The sequence below is a fragment of the Lutjanus erythropterus genome, chromosome 9, assembly GCF_056507025.1.
Source record: "Lutjanus erythropterus isolate fLutEry1 chromosome 9, fLutEry1.hap2, whole genome shotgun sequence".
NCBI lineage: Eukaryota > Metazoa > Chordata > Actinopteri > Lutjaniformes > Lutjanidae > Lutjanus > Lutjanus erythropterus.
This window is the reverse complement of record NC_139325.1, coordinates 23,987,440-24,011,952: the sequence shown is the minus strand read 5'-3', so window position 1 is coordinate 24,011,952 and position 24,513 is coordinate 23,987,440. Positions and strand designations below refer to the sequence as shown.

Here is a 24,513-nt window from a genome sequence, read left to right as displayed (position 1 = left end):
TATATGTATATATATATATATATATATATATATATATATATATATATATATATATACATATATATTATATTGACTATAATTCTGTACATTATGCAGGAGGAAGAGTATTCAATGGATTTTAAAGAAGTATAGTCAATCTCAATCACAATCTTAAATCGTACCAAGTGAGTTAATGGACTAGATATTAAAGGTCAGACAAAAAGGCTTGAAGCTCTCAAATATCATAGTGCAAATAAAGTGGAAATAAAAAATGATTTACTACACAACAAGGAGTGGATAGTGCACACAAGGCCAGACCAGCGCGACTGCTACACCAGGTTCTGACTACATGGGTTTCAGGAGAATTGGAAATAAAAAGACAACTGCTGTCACTTAAAGCCATTAATGATTGCATTGCACCCTGCAGAAGGCCTTAATGCACTGGTCCGGGGAAAGCATGATGAAGCTAGAGAGGTTTTTGGTCGAAGATAGAAGATAATGGCCCCTTCAGACACAGAGCGGTGGCCGATCTATAAGAACTGCCATGCATTAACATGTTATACAGTACTATACATGTTGAATTATCAACAGAGAAGCATGATGGAAATGTCAAACAGCATTTTGTGTTACAGTTACAAAGGTTTTAAACCCCTTGACTTCTTCTTTGCTCTGTTCCCTTCTGTCAACCCCGAAGGATGGAATGTGCCTGTGTTATTGCAGTACCTGACGGGGTTAAAAATGTGCAAAGAATGCATTTGAGGAAGAATCGCCAAAAGAAGACATGACGCAGCCCGTAAAAAGGCGTTTAAGCTGGGCATTCAGTGTGCGATTTTAGTTGTTCATTTCCAACTTCTACTGTACAAGAAAACAGTCTGCACTGTAAAGCAAGAGTCAATGATTTATGTGCTCACACTGTTTTGTCCAATTGTCAAAGTTATTCTTCATGTTTGTTCTAGGACTTTAACAGCATGTCCATCTCAGTTTTTCAAAGTCCAAGGTGATGTCTTTAAATATCTGGTTTTGTCAGTCCAAAACCAAAGATTTTCTGTTTAATATAATAGTAAGTTGGGAAATGCAGAAAATCTCCACACGTAAGAGGCTGAAGACAGCATTTTCTGCAATTTTTGTTTGCAAAAAAAAAAACAAAAAAAAAACCCAACTATTTTGATTAGTCTAATTGTTCAGTTCCTTTTCTTTTCCATTTGCCTGTTTGGGCAAGTGAGTTGCTAAATTTCATAGCCCGACATGGCATTTTACTTGTCCTGAGCAGGTGGAGAATACTTATGGTTTAGCCCTACTGAGTTTACACTGTTTACTTGAATATAAAATGGCTCATTGGCTTCTGTGGACTGTTCTGGCTATTGACAATTGTCAATAAAGATTCGTTTGAAAGCTCCAACACAGATAGAAGTTTGTTTGCTAACAAAGCAGAAACATGCTGCCTTGGTTGTCTGTGACATTTTGTGTGCTAAAAAAGAGGGGCATTGACAGTATGGCTTGTCCATTTTGCAGAGACAGCTGGAGGTAAGCTAAATACATTTTATTGTCCTTATTTTTCATCTGCATGACGCGCTGTGTTGCCATGACAATTTTAGACTCTCTTTTTGCCACTTCACACAGGTGCAGTGATAAAAAAAGGCACTGACCTCAGGGAATCAACTTGTAGTTCTGCTTCAACTGTGCAAAAGCCTGAAACATCACACCAAAACTTCTGATATGTCAGAAATTCATCCAACCATCCCATGGCCGTTCAGGATTGGTCCTCACCCCCCCGCTGAATGCTACAGGCAAACAGCGACCAACAAAGCTAAATCTGGCTCAACCATAAATTGAAACATACGGCTCAAAAACAGGCTAAAATCATACAATGTATGCCCAGCTTTAGGTATATGGAGATGTTGAGCGAAAAAGCGCAATGCAGCTTCTTGTAAGACTTAGACGAGAAGAAGTGGATGTGATTTGTGCCCCACTTTAGATTTGGTCTCACAAAAGAGTTTCAGCAGAAGATTCAAAATAAATAACAATAAATAAATAAGTACAGAAAAAGGGGGCAATCTGTTTCATTCGTCCCCTCAACTTGCCCCTTTTCAATTTGTTTTTTCTCAAATAAGAAACCCAAACGAGTGCATTGGAAGACTGAAATCCACAGCCTTTGGGAAAAAAAAGGAATTGTCTTCAACATAATCAACATCAACTCATTGACCCAGACTTTGTCTCTTTTGGTCAGGCATTTAACACAGAGCTCTTTGGCTCTGAAACACTCAAATATGGAAGCAGATTCTTTCTCATGGCTATCAAAACGGTTGGGAGGAATCGTGTCTTCAACCCCAACATTGGCTACAATTCACCACCTCTCTCCTCTCCTCTTAACTTAAAATTTAAGAACAGTTCAACTAAAAATCTTTGGTTTAAGCACCAAATCAAAGCAACGATCCTACCACAAACAAGGAAAGACACAAAGAACATTATTGCTTACAATGTACAGAACAATTAGACTGCATTTCCACTGATAACCACCAGAGGACAGTGGCCACACAAACTCATTCTTTGTGATCTAGGTGATATGACTTCTGAATTGCACCTGAATCAATACATTTATATTGTAACTAAAATATACATCTTCAAAATATCCCTATAAGTTGCAGCTCTGGATTTTAGTTTGCATAGTGAAAAGCATCCCGGTAACCACACACTCAACACACATGTCCAGCTAGAAAAATCAAACCAAACCTGAAATACATAAAAATAAACAGCAAACGAAAAATAAAAGTTAAAAGACAAATGAAATCAAATGCCAAGAGCCAGAAGACAAATATTTAAAATATCTCAGAAAACCCGTTTTCCATTTTTTTCTTTTTTATCATTTAGTAAGCGCTCTCTATATGGGAGCAGCAGGTCATTAGTCCAGCCACCTGAGTGAGATTTTTTTTTACTGTGGATGCTTTACCACACAGACACACGCACACGCACACACGCATACACTCTTCACTATTCCTCTTCCTCCGCCTCCTCTTCTCCAATTTCCTCTTCCACGTCGTCTACCCATCGGTCACGCTGGGAAACCGGTGAGTGCGTTCCTCCTGGATCTTCCCCCTCCGGCTCTCGGCCCCCTTGCAGCTCCAGACCTCGCAGAAAGAGCTCCGGGTAGCCGGCCAGCCTGCGAGGCCCGAGCTGAGCCAAAGCCTGCAGGGTGAGAGAGCGCTCCCTCTCAATATCGCCTGGAAACATCAGCGGAGGGCCAGCCCCACCCCCGCCATCCAGCCTGGCATGAGGGAGGAATGCCGAGGAGTGGGCCTGTAAAGACAGAGCTTCCAGAGGGTTGGGCTGCTCCCTCATGCCTCCGTCTCCTCTCCCATCCTCGCCGTGCTCAGGCCCTCGTCTGGGCCGGCGTGTGCGCAGCTCCAGGCAGCTGTGTCCCTTGCGATGACGCTGGAGGTGGTCCTCTCGGGCGAAGGCCTTGTGGCAGAGCGGACACTCGAAAGGCCTCGCCCCACTGTGGAGGGACAGGTGGTTTTTGAGGTCGTATGAGTGAAGGAAGCGGGCAGGACAGTGTGGGCAGGGGTAGGGACGCTCGCCTGTGTGTTTCCTCATGTGGATCTTCAACTTATCATTCCTAAAGAAGAGAAAGACGAGGAAGAGCAACAAGAGCAAAACATGATTAAAAGACAATCAGGCCACATTTGATCAAACAACAATAAAAATAAAAAAACGCTTTTTGCTCCCGTGATTCCTAAGTTGAATCTATCTATGGCCTACCCTGATATTCTTACTAGAGATGTACTGATTCCTCTTTTTCAGAGATTACATGATTACATGAGGCTGAAAGGCTTGTGTAGTTTGTGTAATGTAACTGGTATCCTTCAGCTTTTCACATGTGCTGCTGATGGACTGAGAAGTTTACTATTTTATATTCCAAAATGCAAATAGTACTGTTTGTTAGTATTTGTAATGCCAATCAGAAGCAGAGTAGGGCAGGTCCTAACTTTGCCATCCTGGAAAAAAAAATGGTATCTGTAGCCCTATGTATTTAAGAGTTGCCGTGCATTTTGGAGTGGTCTTTTATTGTGACAAGTGCACAGGTATGCCATAATCATACTGTTTAATCAGCATCTCTATACACCACACCTGTCAGATGGATGGATTATCTTCATAAAGGAGAAATGTTCATCCACAAAGATTTTGACAAATTTGTGAACAAAATTGAAGAGAAATATACATTTCATGTGCACAGAAAAAGTCTTAGATTTTTAACGTAAACTCATGATAAATGGAAGCAGTAATGAAAGTTTGTGTACCGGGTGAAACGGACTCCACAGGCAGAGCACTGGAAGGGCTTCTCTCCAGTATGTGTTCTCATGTGTCGGGGTAGTTTTCCTGCTCCATGGATGATCTTCTGACAAACGGGGCACTGCTGGGGGGTCTGAGACTTCCTCTTCCTCCCTCCTCCCGCTGCTGATGCCGCCGCTCCTCGATCAGCTACAGAGGTAGGTATGGAGGTGCTTCCCATCAGCATGCCCTCGTCACCAAAACCCTCCACGTCGTCATCCTCTGAGAGCTTGTCGTTCAAAGGCGGGACCGGAGGCTGGTGGGCTATACGGGGCCGCTCATGCAGCCAGTGAAGGAGCCCTCCGTTTAGTGTGGCCCCTCTCCCTGGCTCTGCGATCACCCTGGGGTCTCCATTCTGCCCTGATTTTTGGTGGAGCTCCTCCTGTTCTGGGCTGGGTGGCTGGGTGGATGGCAGGGAGCGGAAGCTGTCGGATGCAGGTGACGGGTGTGAGACGGGAGAAGCAGGCTGGGGGTTCAGTGCAGAGGAGTTGATGTGATGTGACCCAACTTTTTTCACCTTCTTTTTGTCCGTTTTTCTTCGGGACCCTTTCATTATATGGCTCTCCTCCTGCGCCATCCTCTCAGCAGCTGTGTGTTGGGCTCTCTGCTCCTCTGCTGTCTCCCCCTCTGCCTCCGCCGTCTCTCCCAGGATGTCTCTGCACGCATCAGCTACACACTTGATGCCTAGAAGCTGAGCCCCACGCAGCACATCTCTCATCCCAGAGCTGGGGATGGTCAGGGTGGCTGTGTATGCGAACTCCAGCAGGGCGTCCAGGGCATCAGGTGCCACGCAGTCCAGCTGGCACACGCTGAAACCTCCTCCTCCTCCCTCACCGCCACCCTCCTCTGCCCCGAACAGCTGGCGGAAGTAGAGGCTGACAGCAGCCATGACAGAGCGGTGAGTCGGGTAGCGTGCCCCGCGGGACGTCAGAGTGAGGTCACACAGGAGCCCTGCCCTCCTCTGGTCATTCAGATGGGATAGAAGCTCATTGCTGTGCTCCGGGAAGGGGATCCCAATCAGACCGTCCTCTCCTGGAGACATCGCCACCTGCATGAAAGAGGAGGAAGATCAGTAAGCGGAGGAACAGTTTTGTACAAGTAACAATCTGCCTTTAATATGAATAATGAATGAAATGATTGTTTTCCTATGATTTTTAGCAGTTTCTAATAGAATTGTCACAATACCAGAATTTTAAACTTTGATGCAAAACTGTACATATAAAACCACGCAATACCACGCAATAGCACCCTGCACACAGTGCCTATACAGATCAAGTCACTGAACATTGCACTGTGAAAAAAAATGACAAAACATAAAATACAATCTTTTGTTTAGATAATTTACTTTTCTTCCTTAGATAAACTTGAAAAAATAAATTCAAAAATTGTTCACAGTGAGCCATGAATGTGATTTGGATGCTTGAAAATTAAATAGTTTACTAAGTTTACTTAATTTTTTTAAATGCAGGTTTCTAAAACTCAAAGATTCAAGTTTATCTAAAGGAGAAAAGTAAATTATCTCAACAAAAGATTATTTGGTAAATTTTAACAGTTGAGTTCGGCTTAAAACTTCTATGAATCTATTGAACTAAGCTGCCTGAAATGTTGATACTTTTCAACTTTTGTTTTTACAGTCTGGGTTTGCTGCAAGCCAAATTTCAGGCAGGAAAATAAAGACTAAACTGAACTGAGGTCTTGAATGAGCACTTAGATAGTCTCTTTTATTTTATAGCTTTAGTACTTTTGACACTATTGAATGTTAGTATTTCAGAAATCCATGAATATACCTAGAAGGACCTAAAAGTAAATCTTCCATGGCGTGACTGACACAGGGAGCTTCTTTCACGTGAGGGACAATTTAAACCAGGCTTAGCAACAACTCTCCCCCTTATCCTGCCCTCCCCACCCCCCCTGTCCAGATTACTAAATCAGGAGGCAGCGTTTTTGGCCAGTGAGACGGGGGGGCATCAGAGGACGAATGTGATGGAGATGACAGAGCCAACAGGAGAGGCAAAATATACCAGCAAGGAGAAGAAGACATAATCGTCAGAGGCGAGAGAGACAGAGAGAGAGATATAAAACCAAATGGTCGATAAGAGTGACCTGAATGGATGGATGCAGGATTATGCAACATGTACTGTAGGCGCTGTAACAGTAGGCAGTAGGTTAATTCCCGTGTGAACCCTTTATAGCATTAGCCCTTTGATTAAAATACCTGGAGAAGAAAGAGAGGGACTAATGGAGGAGAGAGAAGAAAGAGACACAGGCAACGAGAGAGGAAGTGACAGGCCAGAGTGGGTGAACGGGGTGGGGGGGGGGGGGGAGTACCAGAGAAAGAATGAGGAAGGAAAAAACTGCAAAAGAATTACAACCTTTATGAGGGCTTGAATAAAAGTACGTCACTAAAAACTTGATTTGCAACACAGACAGTGCAGTCAGTTACTAGATTTCCTTAATTTCAGTCGTCTCTTAGTCTCGTTTTGACCCAATAAAGATCTTTAACAGCAACTTCTACTACAAGTAGTATTTAACATTCAATTTAATATTGATGCCTCTATCAGAAGTTCTCAAATTTTTCTCAGCTGAGGACCCCTTACAAGATCCTGGAGACCCCGTCATGTATGTCCCTTGGAAAAACTTCAACTTGGTTATGTGAAAGAGCAACACGAGAAAAGCGTATTGGAAATATAGTAGAAATGTATTAAAAATATTTGAACCAGGTCAAGCAGGACTGTGTATTGCCAATACCGGTGATACACACACTGTATCACGATACAGGCGTTACAATTCAATATGTTGACTTTTTTTTTGCGATATTGTAAGCAAGGTGCTATATTGCTATTTATTTTTAAAAGTAAATTTAGGAAAACTGTCAAAGCATAGAGAACACAACACCATATGCATTAAAGTCAAGTTAAAAGGTTATTTATTATGCAATCAGAACTGTGAAGAGAGATAACAACACTATTATCTAGTGGTTGGGCAATTAAACAACACAAAATAAATATCATGATACAGTATTTTTGAGAATAGATTCAGTATCGCGAAACAATATTTTGCAATACTCAAGTGTATCAATGTTTTTCTAACGTCAACACAGAATACGCTCTTCACTCTTAGTGCATACATGAAATTAAATGCATAAACCTGTTCTGATTATTTTTGTCATGATAATTTAAATGAATTAATCTACAAATTCGTCACAGACCCCATGGCAGAGTACCGCAGACGGCAAGGTGTCCTCGGACCCCTCTTGGACCCTTATTTGTAAACCACCGCTCTACATGACCTACATAAGAAAACAAAATAATTCATGAGAACACTGGTTATTACTATATAGTTATTCTAAATGTCTGCCACTGGGTTAGATTCTGCTTTATTAGTCAGTTAAAAAGAAGCAAGCAGAATTTTTTACGGTCCAAACACTACCGCTTTTTTCCACAGGGGCCAAAATCAGCACAATGTTAAATTTCCTTGTAGTAGCTAAAAGTAGAAGTTCCGATTCAACTACTTTACTCAAGAAAAAGTGAAAAAGTACAGGCCTTGAGATGTACCCAAAGTATAAAAGTAGCCCTCCGAAGGACATTACTGTGCAAAGCTAACTCAATCTCACCTTTTCGCCACCATCAAGTCTGCCCCTGAGTGTTTCATCTTTTTCTGTCATTGTCAACTTATGTTGGTGACGCGTGACATACATACATACATACATACATACATACATACATACATACATACATACGTACATACATACTCACATATATGTGTATGTGTACATACACACAGATGGATACACCCAGGAGTTGTCTTTACTAGAGCTGCTGACTGAAAGCTATTTTGATAATCGATTAATCGTTTTAGTCATTTTTCAAATTAAAAAAGTCAAACATTTGCTGGTTCCAGCTTCTTAAATGTAAGGATTTAATGCTTTTCTTTGTCATTTATGACAGTAAATGCAGAGTCTTTGGGTTTTGGACTGTTGGTGGGACAAAAGAAGCTATTTCAAAACGTTAGTTACTTTTCCATGAGTTATTTCCTATCCATTTTGGTTCAAACCAGCTTTGACATTGGGAAGGCGGCATACAGTGACACAAAACAAAAATGATCTTTGCATTACAACTCAAGTAACAAGTCTGTTTTGAACTCTACTTAAGTACAGTAACAAAGTATTTGTACTTCAGTACTTCGCACCTCTGGTCTAATGTCATAATGTGAGTCAAATAAGGTCAACAACTTTCTTTATTTCTCTTTGTGAGACACAACGAGGCCCGGCGGTAATAAGACCCAACAACTCCCTTCTTTGGCTCCCTGAGCTCGCACCTCACCCTGTCCACACTATACCTGCTGAACAATATCTCTCACACACCTGAGCAGACCAGATTTTCCACAAACAACTCACCCTCCAGATTCCCCCTCCCTGCCCTTCATCTCCCTCCCATAGCAACTGGCAGCCCCCTGGCCATCCAATAACAGTGTTCACACCGTGCCCAGAGGGCTCTGCACAACGACACTACATCCACCTGACTAACCTGCTCCAAAACACACCCTATTAAACACACAGGCACAAGTGCGCACACACACACACACGATACCAATGCACACATACACACATTGCGTGCCAATCTGCGGCTCCCCCCACCCACTATTGTTATATTTAACCTGTTATGTGACAGTCTTGATGCCAGCAGACTATTTAAAACACATATGAATGTACTCCACCCTTTCAGCGAAAGATATTAAAAGTACAGCCAAATCAGTAAATACTTTTCAAGAGCTTTCCAGCACTTTTTTATCCTTACCATTACTCCAATCGATATGAAAACTCCCAAATGTTAATTTTCTCATCCCAGGATGTGCTAGTAGAAAGTAGAAAAACATCTCTGAATGTTAACCCTACCTTCCCCATCTTCATGGGCATGGGCATAGTCAGTTGGAGACGAGGCAGCGTGTGTCTCATGGCATCCATCTTTTTGCTCTTTACAACTCTTCTCCCTCCTCACCTTTCCTTTACTCTGCCTTTGAAAACCACTTTTTTTTCTCTCTCCGTTTCCTTCTACCCTCAGATGTGTAACTTAAAGGTCTGGTTGTCAGAAGTCGGGGTTAAGCGTTCATCCTTGAGGATCTCGACCTCGTTCGCACATTCTGTCACTTACTCCCCTTCCTGTTGTATCAAAAGAGGGTGCAAAGTGACGAAGGCAAGATTCAGAGATACCCCTCCCCCCCCCGATCGCCCACGCGCCCCCTGTCTCCAAAAACCAACGGCCCATTTTCCGAACACTTTCCGATAAACACGGTCTCCTCGTCGACCTCTAGAAGAGGTTGACAGGTAGATGAGGTGCAGCGTATCTGAGGTCATGGCAGGACTGTGGATGAAGTAGAACAAATAACTTTAATACTTTAGACCTCACATATTAATTGAACTGGTTTGGCAGGAAGGAAACCAGCTCATTCAACCAAAACTACTCAGAAATACCGCTGTCAAAATTTAACAGCCATGTAAGAGATCATATTGGCATTATGAGTCATATTGCACTCAAAAACAAACATTCAGGTAGGTGCAATATGAGAGTTAAACCATATTACGTCGTACCACAAAGACAAACTGGTGCAGAAAGTTCTTCCTTTGAAACCTACGCATGTTAATGCCACTGATTCGTCGGCATGAAGCAAAACCAAAGCCTCTACAACAGATATTTTGTAAAAAGCAAAGCATTTTCATAAGAGTTATCTCTTCAACTTGAGGCGACAAAGACTGCATTTTTAGCCGCTGACGAGTGACGAAGGTAAGGGGCACATGTTTGGTTTGCCCTTTGCACACACATACAGACACACACACACACACACACACACATCAGTCAAACCATTTTCAAAAGTGTTTCATGATTTCAAACTGAATATCTTTTGGACAAATGTTTACATGTAAGAATAATCTGTAGGTTTCACAGTGTGACTATTTTGAACAAAATCATCGCACTTACCAGTATTATCATGGTATTGTTTAAGTGTGGTGAAAATGTTCAAATCAGATACACACACTGAAATCATTTTGCCAAGTTTTATGTTGAAAACCTATCTACGATGCCATTTTTTTTCATCGACTATATTTTCATGCACAAAATATTCCAATTTTTGCCTTTATTCCCAAAAGACAATATTCCTATTAAGGTGCTTATATGGCTAATGAGAATGTATATCCCACTAATATTCCCATTCACATGCAGACATACTCCAATTATGGAAGCCATTTTGCGTCTTAATGTCAAAATGATAATTTCTCTAAGTTTGACTTGCTCGACAATGCGCCATACAGCCTCTTTCATTCTTTCAAAAAAATCAAAGATAAAGCTCAGTGTTGCATATTCATGCATATCCAAAAACCTGTTGATATCCAAGTCTTTCAGAATGGTTAAAAGTAGGTGTGTTTCTTCTTCCGACTGGATATGTGGGCCTTCCTGTTGCGTGTGCATCATTCAAACTGTTGGTGAGTTGGTTTGTTAACAACACACAGAGCTGACCGTAAACAGGCAGTTGGCCATGTGTTGCAAACTGCAGTAAAAACCCCCATATTCTGAATTTGCTCTATACATATCAGGAGGATGATCCTAAAACCTTAATAATACAAATTATGTGGAATATGCAAGCGTAACATGACCTGTATCAAATTCATAATATTGTCATTATAGTTATTATAATACATTATAATATTCTATTCTATTCTATTCTATTCTATTCTATTCTAAGTATGTCATGTCTTATATGTTATTGTATTCGGAATGATATCGGAGACACAAAACCAACCCACGTTACATGTTACACCTGCATCTAGGAGACAGTTACTGACTTTGGTTGATGCTGGAGTTTTTCAAAATGCTTAAAAAAAAACAAAACAAAAAAAAAAACTTTCACTTTTTCAAACAGCAATACTAATTGTTGGGAATTTTATTGTAGTTTATCATGAAAACAGTACATGTTTCGTCCTTAATCTTTAATTAAAAGATGTATTGGATGTAGCCCAACATCAGACACAGATGTGAAATGAAAAAACGCCATAATTGGAAAAAAAAATCCCACCGTAAACTCACCACCTGAATGTAAACGCATCCCTTGACCCTGCTTGTGTGTTTGTCTCATTGTAAGTCAACACAATAATAGGCCTGAATGTCATATATAATGATCACCAACAAAAGCAACCATGATTTTAATGCATCCACAGCAAAACAGGCTTGTTGCTGATAATTATTACATTGATAAATACACAATATATCAGGTTTGGCCCGATTTCTGAAGTGCCATCAACAAGCAAAAAGTCACTGAAACACAAAGACAGAAATCTTGAGTGAAGCAGTGCAGTAAAATGAGACACAAAGGGGTTTTAGGAGGAGCACACAACAACGCACATTAAATTTCCGGCGCAGGGGAGAGAGAGAGAGAAAAAAAGAAGCATCATGGGTTGTTGGTGGTTCGAGACTGTTATTTTAGGCATATTCCTTAGAACACAGACGTGCTCGGAAAATAATAAGATTGCAAAGAAGTTGCAGTGATTCCCATCAATTTTCTGTCTGTCTGTGAGTCACTTAATACTGACACATCATGATATGCACAGCCACACACACATACACTGCTCAGATCCCCCTCTCTCCTTCCTTGTCACCTTGTTTCTGTTTTTTGTTTCTGCTCACTGAGGACATGTCTGCATAAGTAGCTGAATCTTGCAACACAGTGTAACTAATGTTAAAACAGCCCACAGGCAGATACCACAAACACATTTTGTCTTGCCTACAAAATAATAATGTTAGCACACAAGACAAGCGTGTGTTCAGCCATTATCATAAAACATGATTACTGTCATTGTAAGTTTATTCATGTTAATTAGGGATCAGTATAGCTTAAAGTCAAACAACTGATATCACTGTTTGTCTTTAGGTGTGTCATTTATGTGACTGTTAGTCTTTCCAAAACACAAAACCACAAAAACACTCAGAAGTACTTTATCTCTGAAAAGATTGCCTTCTTTTCACTTTTTGAGCCTTTTAACGCTACAGATGTTAACATGTTATCCTTCCAACAATGGCCTCTTATCGCTTTCATTGTTTTTTGTTCTCACCTCCCACTCTTTTGTCGACGGTGGAGGAATTCACCTCCTCTGCAACTCTACGGTTTCCTCATCCCTCACTTTCATTATGTGCACACTCTTCCTCTCTCTTAACAACGAGGATTTATTTGTTAAGCTGTTAAAAAAAAATACTGGTAACATTTGGAGATTTTTAATAATCTTGTTTTCATCTAACTGCCAGGCTGAGTGTCACCGATCTAAACCTACAACTTAGCTGTGCAGCCAGTCCATAAAACTAAGCAAAAATCAAATAAAACGTCTTTAGAGAAAATCCAGCGTGGATTCGTTTTTACTGACGAGGAAATGGAAACTTAAATCCACCATTACTGTCCACTACCACGACTCAGTGTGACTCCTGTAGACGAATTTGTGCGGAGGCCAGGAAAATGACAACAGCAGGATCGACCAAACCTGCGCACACACAAGATTTATTCTTGAGTCTAAAACCAGTGTCCATCGTCTATATCATGAAATATCCTTCTGCACACGCTCACAGTGTGTGATGACTGGAACTAGAACTGTTAGTATTATTTTTATGGGTCTTATTTTCCGTTAAAGGCTGTAAGTTTTCCCAGTCCACCTCAATTATATCAGGCTCCGGCGCTAAGGGGGAAAATATGACTTTATACTATTCACAGAAAACTGTGGCTGAGAGGGAGAAGGAGAAATGCTTTTATAAATTCTGATGTCAGATGTTTTCCAAAGTGCCTGTACATGTGTGTGTTTGTGACTCTCTGTGTGTGTGTGTGTGTGTGTGTGTGTGTAAGTTAATGTGAGCATGTAGGGTTGGTTGCATGTGTTGTGTTCTCAGTACTTTTACTACTTAAATAACTGAAGGGGAGGAATATGGATAGTTCTTCGAGTTTAACAAGTTCATATGTTAAAGTTAAACCTGAAAGATAAACAAGTGAAAAAAAAGCAAAAGATGACAAAAATTAGCAACATTTTAGGTCCAAAATATTAAGTTATAAAATGAATGCATGGGGATGGATGTCTACCCACTGTAGCAGCTCAAATACAAGATAAAATGTATTTATCACGGTGAAAATGCTCATGAATAAGGAACAAATTAAACACTACATGCACTCACATTGTCCCTTTTTCACTCAGGTAAAACCTAGCACTTTAAAGGTTGTTCATAACCACAAAATAACAAATCATGATGCTAAACCACCCTGCGCCTGCAGAGAAACAACAAAACGGCCAAACACATGGAAAGTAAGATTCAAGCTCATACCGTTTCTCCTCCACACACTGACTCGTCTTCCTCTCACCACTCGTCTTCTCTGTGTGACAGTTTTTAAGGGTTAAAAAAGACAAAAAGTTCTCTTTACACTTCACTTATTTAAGGTTAGTGAGTGGAGTCGTGTGGTACTGGGACACCTTCTCTGAGGAAGAGTAGGGGAGGAGGAAACGGGGGGGATGACAAGCAGAGATGAGAGTGCAACACACACGTCTGCCAAACCAAAGCTGCACTCAGTCAGCCCAGCAGCAACAGAGCGCTCTCTCAGGACTACATGAGCGAAGAAGATTCACATTTTTATATTTTTTTCAATCGCTAACAAGCATCGGTCAATACTGAAGCCACTTTTTTTCAAAATGCTTCATAACAGTTCTGCCTTACTTTTGTCATGTGTCTTGGCCAAACAATTCATCTCACCAGCAAACCACCAAAACACTTCATACATGCCTCAAAATCAGCTCATTCAGCTGAAACAAAGACGACAATTCTCACTTAGAAAGCAAACATTATCAGTCATAACACACTGACTTAAAAAAAACACTACAAACAGACATCATTACATAAATGAATAACTTTTATCTTAGTATTAGTATACTTAGTGCCATAGAATAACTTATATTGATGGTATCATAGTATATGCAACAAGAATGAAATGTAGTACTTTGCTTCAGTAATCTTTATTTTGTCAATACCTTTGCATATAGTAATTTACTTGTAAAAAATAGAAAGTTGAAACAAACAAACAAACAACAAATCTCTTAAATTCCAGGGCTGCAATGATAATGTATTTACAAGAAAAAAAAAATCACTCATACTGTACAGTCCTTTTGTCTGTTTGGTAACAAGATGTCAGGGTTTTCAGCTGAATTTGCAAACAGCTGTATGATGATTGTGATTATTATTTCATTCTATTATATATATTCTGACAAGATGTTCTATTTATTCAATATAGTTCCAGCAGAAATGCACAAATTTCATCATTCTGTTTGAATGTATTTCTAACAGTTTTGAAAACAGTGTGTTAGCATTTGAAAAATGTGCTGCAAATATAAAGTGTTTTGCAGGTGGTGAAGTGTGAATGAGAAAAGAGTTCTTGGATTGTGGGAAATGTGGTCAATGAATGAATTCTGTGTGAAAGGAATGGAAAATGATTCACAGTTTGGTCCACACGGGCTTCTGTTTCCCCGACTGTGTGAAGAGTTTTGACAATGTGACTTCAGTTTTGACCAATGCATGTTAGCGGTTGGAAAAAAAAAAATGTAAGCAACAAATACACCCAAGAATACTGGCTACACATCCAGGTCTTCTAATAATACAGTTCAACTCTGCCAGGAGATAAAACACCGTGCACTCGCTCTGCGTCCCAACAGTCCCCTTCGGACTGAACATTTGCATCCCACCAGGAGATATAAAAACAGACGCAACCAGGGAGAATTTGAATCAGCATTTGAATTTGTCAGAGACAAGACTTGAGACACCATCGTGATAATTAGAGTGATTGCACCCTGCCATGACTGGATGTAGAGGGGAATTTCTCAAAAAAAAAAAAAAAGAGAAGTCCAGTGAGGGACGTTACTCAGCAGAAGTTTGTTCTGTCTTAAATTCATGAGAAAGACACTGCAGCTTAGCCCTTCTCTGTTCTTACTGTAACTGGGGCATTACGGTGTGTGTGTGAGTGTGAGTGTGTGTGTGTGTGTGTGAACGCATGCGCACATTGTGGCCTTAGTTCCAAGAACACATTACATTATTCATTTGGCTGGCAGAGCAGAGGCCCTTATCCCCTCGCCCTACCACACCACAAACTCTCCACTGTGAGCTATAACAGCAGCCAGTTTGCATGCCAGACCTAAACACCAATGTGAATCTGCAGGAGGATTATCAGCTTATCAACACATGGGACAAGACATTTGGGTGTACATATTCGCTGCTCTGCCCCGTAATATATCCACCACCATCTTCTAGCCTGAAGTTAATGTCAACAAAACAGTTTTTTTTTTTTGCAGAAATTAACCTCTCTTGGTGAGAGCTCGGCAACACTGACATCAAATATCCCAATAATAAACAATAAACTTTTTAAACTTAGTAATTAAGATTGTTTCATGGCAGCCATATTGGTATGAAACAGCAGGTAAACACAGGTTTAATTAATGAAATTAAGGACAAGTTCCATTTAGTGTAACAGAGACTTTTCAGTGAGCCAACATGCATACATGCACATGAATGGTACTGAAATTTAATTAGTATCACTGGCAACACCTGTGTTTACTTTACTTTATGTCAAAATGGCTGCTGTGAAGAAAGTCTACAGGGGCTTTTTAGAGGATATTTGCAAACAAGCAGGACTGCATCTAATGATTATCAATTAATCTGACAATTATTTTTACAAATAATAAATAGTTGTAGTAGTGTAGTCTATAAAATGTCAAAAATTCTCATCACGCTTTCAAGGAGCCCAAAGTGACGCCTTCAAATTGCTTCTTTTGTCCAAACAACAGCCCAAACTCCAAAGACTCTTCGTCTATTATCATAAATGCAAAGAAAAGCAGCAACAAATGCTCACTTAAGACATTTAATGTTTTCTTGACAAATTCCTGAAACATTCATCAGTTATTAATCATTGGTTGCCTTTTTTTTCTTTCGATCGGCAAATTGACAAACCAACTAACTGTTGCAGCTCTATTCACGATACAATTTTAAGGAATTAGTTGACATTTTATACATTTTGAATAGTTAAATGACAGCAGATAATAATATTATTTTATCATAATTTTAGGAAAAGACATAATTTATTCCCCAAATTCCTGCATGATATCTTCAGATTTTGTTTAACTTTATTATCCCACATGGGAAAACTGATTTGGTCCAGCCCTCCAGACAGTATATATACATATACAGTAAGACCACAACCTAATCTTAATGGAACACATTTGATCACGTCAGTGGCTTGAGAATAATTTGTATTGAAGGGGATGCGTATCCTTTAAAATATAGAATAATATATAATTTTTCCCGATGTCTTGATTCGTTGTTTCAGCCCGGCTTGGTCCTTTTCGCACGTTACCAGACACACAGACAAAATCAAAAGAAACAACACTCTGCAGCGGTGATGTGTAAAGCATTTGTAAAACCTGACTGCTTACATTAAAATCATAAAATCTGTGTAAAAAGTACATTCTCTGTTACAGTTTACAGATTTTTGAAGTGGAACAGTCCTCGATGTTTTTATTGTTTCTATTTCAATTCCAAAGTATTTGTATGTTGTGATTAATTCCACTGTTTCTCTGTTGATATTTAATAATGATTAAACACACCTGTACGTTTCAGTTAATTTTGCTCACTTGGCTTTACGTTTTTCAAGTAGGTTGATTAAAGATTTCCTTGTAACTCTTATGGTTGCTTGTATTCTGTGTAATCCAATCTGTTTCTCTGTGCAGATGAATATTATTTTCTCTTAATATAATGCTCCACACTATATGTGTTTCACAACATGTGTGCAGTTATCCTGCATAATTATTCATGTATCTGTCCATATGTCCATATATCTGTGTAAGTGAAAGGTGTATATTGTGTCTATTGTTGGTGTAAATTGAGTGTGTAGTTGGCTTAATTTTATATTATTTTTTAATTTTTTTTATTCTTTTATTCTATCTTTATTTTATCTGTATTCCAATTATCATTCACTCCGTCTTCTACCTGTACTTTTCTCTTTTACGATGTAAAGTAATTTGTTCTGTACATCTTTTTAAGGTTACTTTGTGTGAAACTGATAATTTAATATAAAATGATTTCATATGGAAATGAAACAAGATGGATGCATTTTAAGTGCTTATTTTTTCTGAAGTAAGTGTAATGTGCAACATTTCTGCTACGTTTACAGTTGTGAACAAAGGAGAAAGCAGCAGGAGCAGGAAAAGAAATCAATCTGAGGTTGGAAAGAGGAAAACGGTATGAGATTTGAGAAGAGACAACAAAAGGAACATGAGGGAGGTATGTTTTCTAAAAACACACATGTTCTTAGAAATCACACCAGAAAAAGGAGGGTATGGGGGAGGAGAAACACATGAGAGTGAGTGAGTGAATGGGGAGTGGGTGTCGAGATACTTTGAAAGATAAAGCACGGGATGAGAGGGGAGAGGTTTAAGACAGGAAAATCTAGTCCCGGCCTTGAACAATCTGTGTTTGCAGCGAGGAGGAGACATGAAACAGGAGTAGACAGAGTTAAGTTACAAGGGTAGAGGAGGAAGGGGGAGACAGAAAGAGAAGAGAAGGGAGAGGAGCAGTGACATGACGACTGGGAGATAAACTGAGCAAGAGGTGAACACATGCACGCAGCCACAGGAAGTAGCAAGAGAGTCCTTGCAGGTGTGTGTGTCTGTGTGTGGGTGTGTGTGTGTGTGTGTGCAGATGTCTGAGGGCGAAATGTGGTAGCAGCCATCTCTATCATTAGCATCACCAGAAGGGAGTTTCACCCTAAGATGGAGAACACACACAGATGTGAGAGAGGAGGCCTGCTGACGGAGTGGTTTCACACTTTATTCTCTCTGTGCTCTTTATCTGGTCAGCAGTTTCTACCCCCAAAACACTGTGTGTGTGTGTGTGTGCGTGTGTGAGAACGCCGAAGCTTCAAGGTGTGTGGGCTCACACACTGCACTCTGCGTCAATTAATATGCAAGAGCATGTGTTTTTGTATGTGTGGTTTTGATGACGTTTGTGCCTGATGAGCTCATTTGAGTTAATGAAGTTGAGGAACATTTCCCCTGATTACACTGTATGTGAAAAAAAAAACTGTAATGAAAACAATGCAGGGGTGACAAAGTGCTATTACAGTCATGCATGCAGTAATTTATCGGTGCACATGCTGTAACTCAGCGGGGGCGTTTGAACCTGTTGGCCTATGCTGCAAACAAATCAACTGTGCAGTGGAGTAGAGCATCAAGCGCAGGAACTCGGGCCAATATCTTGAGCAAAACACTTTTTAAATACATTTCTTGATTAAACACAAGCTTGGAGAATATTCATAGTACAGTACAACAGAAATGTTCATTCACAACATGAAAGTCAGTTGTCAGTCAGACTTTCCATTGAGCCCAGTATCAGATTCAAAATCTGAGCTAAGAAACCTGTAATATTAACACATTGTTTGTATGTTCAAATCATTTTCTAAAATCAGTATTTGAAGGAGCATTCAGCTTTTTTTGTCTAATAGACACCAAAAACAATTAAGAATTTAGCTGCACTGTTCCTTTAATGTACTTTTTTGTGTATATGGTGATATCAAAGGCCATATTCTTGTATTTATACATACATATGTGTGTGTTGTGTAAGTAGCTGCAAAGTCAAGTCTAGTTTTTATGTTATGTTTATATTTTTTATCATTTATTTAAAGGTATAAACCCTGTTATGTTTGCATGAAGAAGAGAAATCTTAGCCTCAGTTTTTCCAAGTTTGTATATAACTGTTTATATGTGTGCATCTATCTACAGTTGGAAAGAGTGAACAACAGTGAACAACTAACAATATAATTTAATTAAACTCTAAATGCTCTATCATTACTCATTACTATAAATTCCTTTGTGAAGCCACAACATTATTTTATGGGATTGTATAAACTATGTAACAATACATGCAGTCGAAAACAACAGTCTGTCACAAAAGCACAGCAAATTGCAGCTGCAAAAATGAATCTACAACTCTAAGTATTGGGGGTTGACTGATACGTTGGTAGAGCGTTTGCTCCATGTACTGAGGCTGTGAGTCCTCTGTAGTAGCCGTGAGTTTGACTCCTGCCTTAAAAACCCTTTGCGTCATGTCATCCCCACTCTCTCTTCCCAATCCCTGTCATATCTTCAGCTGTCCTATAAATTAAAGGCAAAAAAGTCCCAAAACACGTTTTAGAAAAAGAAATGGTTCAGAGCAGTGAACAGTGTGCAAAGCTGTCATCAAAACAAAAGGTGGCTACTTTTAAGAATCTAAAATATCAAATCAAAAAACACACAGGTGTGTGGGAGAAGACTATGGGTCCACAATAAAAAGCAAAAACTCACACATCTTATGCACTTGCAATCAAAGATTTAATAACAACAGTGTTTTTAAATCTTTATTTGCCAGTGTGAGTCTTTTATATTTTAGATTCTTAAAAAGTAAAAACATACAAAAACATACAAACACTTGTTTTCACAATTTGTGCTTACTACATAATTGCATGTAAGTCCATTTTCCATAGTTTTGATGTCTCCAGTATTAATCTAAAAAGTAGGAAAATATTAAAACTAAAGAAAAAACAAACAAGCAAAAAAAAAAACAAAAAAAAAAACATTGAATGGGAATTTTCATTTTTCATAAAAAATAAATCTTTGTTGAAATACGGCATTATCTTAAAACAAAAACTATAACTTACACTTTTAATAAATACATAAACAAAATAGCTCCCGATCTTATACAAAGTAAATAAATAATAATAAGTAAAACTAGTGATGTGTAACAAATTATATAATGTTGTGAGTGAGACCACAGAATGCATCAGTGCCAAAGTACGGCATTTTTAAATTCATTTATCATCTTGGCAATCACATAAAAAAAAAACACCAGTTCTGAAGAAATGTTGAATTTTGGTCAACCCCTACTAAATATAATAAATGTCACAAAAATAGCTTGAGCAAAAAACATTTAAGGTTTGTTCTCCTTGTAAATCTATGAATGTACGTGTTTGCATGTGGATGTGTAGATTCCTGTGGGTGTACTGCTCTGTCCGTGTGAGTACAGAAATGATTGGAAGATACAACCCTTAGTATATCGTTTTCCTCATTCTTATTTGCCCTTAGTTGTGGTGGTGGGAAAATCAGGATGGTTTTGGAGACGCGTAGACCAGGGGATGTGGGATGTAAAAGAAATGATGTGTATTTATAGTGTGGTGCATATAGTTTCTGAGTGTAATGGATTTAAATGTGCTGCAAGAAGTCTTTAACTGGTAACAGTCTCAATTTAATACTGATGCCTCTATATGACCTAGATAAGAAAATGAGGCCATCAGCAAGAAGTTCGGCTATTTCTATATAGTTGTTTTTAACGCCTGCCACCGGGTCGGATTCTCCTTGGAATCAGATGATTTACGATTTACAGTGTGCAAATCGGAAGAGTCTGTGTTTACGTTTTTCCAGGCAAAGTTACACTGAGTAGTACATTAGTTAGTTAAAAAAGGAGGAAGAGGACATTTTTATTTAGATAATTTTATTTTTGGTGTTATATTTTATGGTTATTAAGGTAGAAACACCACTGCTTTTGTCCACAGGGTCGTCCAAAATCAACACAATATTAAAGTTCCTTGTGTAAGTCATGCATATCCATGCATGCAAAACAGTGGGCCTCATGCAAGAACATTTTCATATTCTTATCTTAAATTTCTCTTAGTTTTTTTTTCATACAAAGGGCTCATACAAACATGCCACATTCGAAATCAACAAACACTCATAACTTCAGATAACTATGTCAATGATCCGCTGGTGCATATTTTGAGTGCACATGCATGATAATTAGAAATTAGGATAATTAACACCCCAAAAACACCATATAAGGCTGCACTTCCTGCCCTATAGGCCAGGAAGTGTTTATTCATGAAGATGGCATCAAAGAGTAAAAAAAAAAACTTGGAGATTGACGTCCTGCTTTCAGAGATGCATAAAGGAAAATCTGCAATTTTAACAACGTCAACCGTGGAATTAAGAGATGTGCTACAGCAAAGAAACGTTAATGCCATGTCACCTGAGGGTCAGACTGACACTGAAATAAAGAGGACATGCCCTGATATGAAAATGGCTTCAAAGGAAAAAGAAAAATGCCTCGCCACAGTGAGGGGCAATCGATGACAGCAGCAGGAGGAAGGAGTCAAGGAGAAGTTTCCATCACGGAGACAGAGGACAGAATAAGTGAGGAGGTTCGCCTGGACATCAACTTCATAATAGATCATTACATTAATGATGACATCATTTATAATTATAATAATTCATAATTATGAAGTGTAATTTATTTTTCAAACTACAAATGTCTTCAAACTAATGAAATATACAGTCGTTAGTGAAAAAGTTTGGATAACAGCAGACTGACTGCACATGACTCTATGACAGGTCTGGACCACTCGCACATTGTGTTCGTACCCGAGAGAAAATTCAAAATACAAGAAAATTGGTGAACAAGTCCTCCTAAGTCACTTGTACACGCCACTTAAGAACAAATCTGTTTGTACGAGTCGTTCTTGTATGAGGCCCAATGAGTGAAAACGTTTTCAACCAAAGAAAAAACATGATGGAGGCTGCAGAAAACAACAAAAACGGGTTTTGAACTTTGTGTTTCAGTCTGCACACATCTGATGATAAGAATACGAGTTTGGAAAAACCTACCAATACTGAATGTTGTTACTGTGCACATGCTTGTGAGTCTTACATTAAATTCTGTTGCCACACCACTGGGAGGGTCTCAACAACTGCTGCTCTCCCACACAAATGACCTCTCATTTTAGAGGAAGATATTGCAAAAGCACTGGACACACACACGCACACAAACACACATAACAGAGAGAAAAATGTCGCAAAACTAACTGATCCTGATCAGTTTCCTCTTCCTGTACTAAGTAAAGATGGTCGACCACTAGAGGAGATGGAGAGATAAATGGAGGACAAACTGACACAGAAATCAGGCTAAAACTCCAGCAGAAAAATACAAATATTCAGGTCTGTAGCAGCAGAGAGAAGTAAAAAGCCAATTAGAGGATGTAAGTGAAAGATGTGTCACCTTCCTGACAAAACAGCCTAACAGCATGGTAGTGATGCAGAAAGGAGGAGGAGACCGTTTGTTTTTACTGTAAGAATGATCCACAAATTATATCAGAACTTGAGGGGCAGGACATGACTTGCGGTCCAGCTCACAAGTGCACAAGTGCATCACCCACTACTGTGGTGTTGAAAAAGTCAGGAACTAAACAACTGCGTACGTGCAGAAACAATGACAGATGTGAGGTTAAACTGACTGATGGACGTCTCATCGTTGCAGAATCATGATTTTCTCTTTCACAGTCTGGAGGTTTGATGATCATCTCTTGTGGAGAATAGAAAGAAGAAAATATGAACAATCTGATGGGTCATATTATGCCCTGTCTGCAACAATAATGTTTTTTTTTCTTCCGAGATTATTATTTGTTGTGAGGTTGTATGAGACACTTATCAGTAGTGAAAGTATTACCTTCCGTAGATGGCAGTCGGCATGCCTCCAGTTTGAAGAAACACAGAGAGGCACCTAAATCAGTACCAGTTTAAGTGTACACTGTTTTTAGAATATTTGCATCACTTTCCTTTGCTGTCAGACAACCTTTTCTGGTGAGAAACCGCTGTTAAGAAGACAAATATCACCCCCTCCAAACAAACCAAACTCCAGAGGTGAAATCAGTAATTTTTCCTTGCAGAACACGGGAGTGGTCTACCGCTGCCCTGATAGATTTGGTTTGTTTGTGTTATTGTGTGACTTCAGTGAATCCAAATGATCCTTTTAAAACACCAAAGTCACACAATAACACAAACAAACTAACAGATGGAGGCAGTGTCAGAGAGGCAACTCTCGTGTTCTGTGAGGTAAAATTACTGATTTCACCTATGGAGTTTGGTTGGTTTGGAGGAAGCAATATTTGACCTCTATAACGGCAGTTTCCCGTCAGAAAAGGCTGTCTGACAGCGAAGCAAAGTGGTGAAAATATAAATTATAAAACATATAAAAAGAGCATACACTTAAATTTGTGTTTTTTAGGTGAACCTTTTTAAAAAAAAAAAAAAAAAATGGCTAAAATAATATTTTGTTGCTCACCCCATCCACAGCAGTACATTGCTTAACTGCACTGGTAATCCTCCTGCTTCTCCAAACCGAGGGCACGTCAATCTATTCTAGTTCTATATATGTCTATTCTATTTATTACACCGACTGTCGATAAGAGCCTCATACAAACCCCACTTTAAATAATCCAAACCATCCCTTTAACAAAAGAAAAGAAAAAGTGATTTCATTCTCCACACAGGATGGTGGTACACAAGCCTTTTGGAAAAAAAAGCCTCCATTTGGTGCTGGAGTTCCCCTCTGAGCATCACACATGAAAGGGGTCAGTTTCAGCAACAATGACTCCCTTCGCCTGCTTGTGTTTGGGTGTTTATTCTCACTTTCCCTGAAGTGTTGTCTCACTGTACCTATTTATGATAACCGCCCGCTCAATGTGTACAGAAACAATTACACTGTTACTAGAAGAGCTGAATCATGATCACTCCTTCAGCCGGTAGCTTTTTTTTCTCAGGCCTGGCTTCTGACTCTTTACAAGAAGAAGAAGAAGAAGAGTCACGGCCACCTGCTGTCTGGTTAGCACTGGGTGGCGTGGGCTGCGAGGCTGGCTGGTGGTCGAGAGCGAGGGAGGCTGTCAAATGCTACAGAAACTCATGACTGAAAAGAGGAAATGGCTGATAGAGAACTTCCTCTATTGACACAGATCGAGTGGGGGCAAGACTCAACGGTAGTCGCAGCAGACTGGATTACGGACACCATGTAGTCACCCCTGCGCCATTATTGCCTCAATGTGGAGAAGCAACTGCCATATATGGTGAAAATGTGTACAGAGGTCAGAGGGATACCGAGGGGACTTCCAATTGTTATACCAATAAGTTATGGCAGTGAAATAATTGGCATGACTTCATGGGACCAAACATCAACTGAAATATATTCTTCTCAGAGTCCCTCCCCCTTTTCCAAAGTCAAATTCAAGCATTTTTCAAGCATTTTTCAAGCCTTTCCTGCACCATACACCTGTGGTAAATTAGGCTTACCTATTTAT

The 24,513-nt window shown here is 39.5% G+C and overlaps 1 protein-coding gene across 1 annotated transcript in view; it reads right to left on the bottom strand.

Annotated features, from left to right (window-relative positions):
- Nucleotides 1–1,175: 1,175 nt before the first annotated feature.
- zbtb7b (zinc finger and BTB domain containing 7B) overlaps nt 1,176–24,513 on the bottom strand; it is a 35,026-nt gene continuing 11,688 nt past the window's right edge. Inside the window, exons 3-4 of the mRNA XM_084726749.1 lie at nt 4,275–5,353; nt 1,176–3,592 (exon numbers count right to left, since the gene is read on the bottom strand). Coding sequence (XP_084582875.1) covers nt 2,968–3,592; nt 4,275–5,347 — 1,698 coding nt within the window. The 5' untranslated portion in view covers nt 5,348–5,353 and the 3' untranslated portion in view covers nt 1,176–2,967. The remainder of the gene's footprint in view (nt 3,593–4,274; nt 5,354–24,513) is intronic.